Genomic DNA, 2,500 nt, shown 5'->3' with positions numbered 1-2,500 from the left:
AACCATTAACACCATAATCATCGTTATTATCATTTTTGAAATTAATATCATCACCATTATTAACATAATTATCAACATTACTAACGTGTGTCCTCGTGAATGTTATACTGACATTCAATGTGTTATTTAAAGCCTCCTAAAATCTATTTATAGCATCAGGCACCCTTTTGCTCCCTGCATTTTAAGGGATATGTAAATCCACACTAACACTGTTATTTCTTAGACATTCATTATTTCTTGTAGAAGGCACTTTTTATAATGCTTTAGAAGGAGAGAGAAGGAGAGACTGAGAGAGAGAGAGAGAGATATGAGAGAGAGAGGGAGAGAGATGAGATGAGATGAGATGAGAGAGAGAGAGAGAGAGAGAGAGAGAGAGAGAGATGAGAGAGAGAGAGAGAGAGAGAGAGAGATGAGAGATGAGATGAGAGAGAGGGTAGGGGAGAGGAGGCGGGGGGGGGGGGGGGGGAGGGAGGGAGGTGGAGCGAGGGAGGAAGAGAGAGACAGAGAGAGAGAGAGAGGGGGGAGGGGCAAGGAGAGAATAATACCATGTGAAGTAAGACAGAAAATCATAATAACTAAAAACAAAGATGAAAATAAATATAAAAATTAATGAAAAATAAAAATACAGATAAAAATAAACATAACGAAAAATATACACATTAAAAAAAATACAAAATCCAAAATAGCTACAGATAAAAGTAGACAAAATCAAAATAAATAAATAGAAATAAACAAAATGAACATAAAGCGGAGATAGACATAAAGTCGATAGATGCAACAAGATGGAATCGAGACCGAGATAGAATGACATATCTATCACCCAGAGAAAGGTGTAAAGGAGCACAGTAATGGCCCCTTTAACGAGCTGTACCTCATTCTGTACCCCATTAGCTGCTCCCGCTTGGCTCCTTTTAACAACCAGTTTATCCTATAGTACTGTTCAGCATTTACTCTCTAGTACTGTTCATTTCACATCTAATTCTGTTCATTTCACCTCTAATTTTGTTCATTTCACATCTAATTCTGTTAATTTCATCTCTAATTCTGTTCTTTTCATCTCTAATTCTGTTCATTTCACATCTAGTACTGTTCATTTCACCTCTAATTCTGTTCATTTCACATCTAATTCTGTTCATTTCACCTCTAATTCTGTTCATTTCCCTTCTAGTACTGTTCATTTCACCTCTAATTCTGTTCATTTCATCTCTAATTCTGTTCATTTCCCTCTTTGTATTGTTCATTTCCCTTCTAGTTGTGTTCATATCCCTTCTAGTACTGTTCATTTCATCTCTAATTCTGTTCATTTCCCTCTTTGTATTGTTCATTTCCCTTCTAGTTGTGTTCATATCCCTTCTAATACTGTTCATTTCATCTCTAATTCTGTTCATTTCCCTTCTAGTACTGTTCACTTCACCTCTAGTACTGTTCATTTCCCTTCTAGTACGGTTCACTTCCCCTCTAGAACTGTTCAACTCGGGGATATTTCACTACCCACAGTGGCTTACGAGATTTCTGAAATCCTCCCCATAATCTTACCAGGATTATTGGATTTCCAGGCAGATTTTCAAGGATTTCCTGTGGATTTCCGAAGGTTTCATAGTCTTTTGAAAACCATTATGTCATCGTCAATGTTTCATAAACCTAAGCTTACAAGTTTCACATGAAATGCACTACTTTACCATAAAACATACGAGATTTCCGGTGTTTCCGAAATCCTTTTAAAAAATTACTGGATTTTTTCCGAAATCCTTTTAAAAATTTACCGGATTTTTGGATTACCAAACAGATTTGTTAGGGATTTAAGGATTTCGATGGATTTTCTTGGTACTCAGGTACGAAGTATATGACTACGAAAGGTGTCAGTGATTTCTGGTAAATTCACTTGTCCGATGTTTAAAAAGGTTTGAAAGTTTTTAAAAGGCATTTCAGACATTAACATAGATTTAAAAAGGCATTATATTAAGACCTTCAACTGCCCAGGTGTTTGTCAAGGTCCATGACAATTCTTTATCGATTTTTTAAGACATCTTTTGTACTATTATCAAGATTTTGTAAAACAATACGGATGGAATTTGGGAGATTTTGGGATTCTTGGGATTTCCGGGTTCCTAAAGGATTTCTTGTAGATTTTCTAAGAATTTCTTAAGGATTTCTGGATTTTTTCCGGATTTCCGAAGTGAAATGCCCCTCGGTTCAACCTCTTATTCCATTCCTACCCTTTTCATTATCAAAATTTTGCCATAGTGTTGTGTGACCTTCATGTTCATTACCTTTAATTGCTTTAACAATGCATAGACGGGTCCAGAGAAGTTTTTTGGTGGGGGGGCATAGAGGGTAATAATAATAAATTTGGGAGCCGCCCAAAAGTAACAAAAATTCAGGATACCCACTTCAGTATTTATATTGTACAGTTAGTACAAAATAAAAGCCTACGTGAGTTCTCAACATAGTCTAATCAAACAAGGTTTCAGCTTTGCCTCCGTTGTCACGTGCAGCGTCG

The 2,500-nt window shown here is 36.3% G+C and overlaps 1 protein-coding gene across 1 annotated transcript; it reads right to left on the bottom strand.

Annotated features, from left to right (window-relative positions):
• Nucleotides 1–947: 947 nt before the first annotated feature.
• Nucleotides 948–1,430, bottom strand: LOC138865862 (uncharacterized). Its single transcript, XM_070137207.1, has one exon. It carries the CDS (start codon nt 1,428–1,430, stop codon nt 948–950), a length of 483 nt encoding a protein of 160 aa, XP_069993308.1.
• Between the last annotated feature and the right edge of the window lie 1,070 nt (nt 1,431–2,500).

This window comes from Penaeus vannamei, chromosome 22 (genome assembly GCF_042767895.1).
Source record: "Penaeus vannamei isolate JL-2024 chromosome 22, ASM4276789v1, whole genome shotgun sequence".
Lineage (NCBI taxonomy): Eukaryota > Metazoa > Arthropoda > Malacostraca > Decapoda > Penaeidae > Penaeus > Penaeus vannamei.
The sequence above is the reverse complement of the archived record's forward strand: the minus strand, read 5'-3'. Positions and strand labels throughout refer to the sequence as shown.

Excerpts from the sequence above, each read along its gene's own strand:
- LOC138865862 (XM_070137207.1), bottom strand. The coding sequence starts at position 1,430 with ATGAACAGTACTAGAGGTGAAGTGAACAGTACTAGAAGGGAAATGAAC.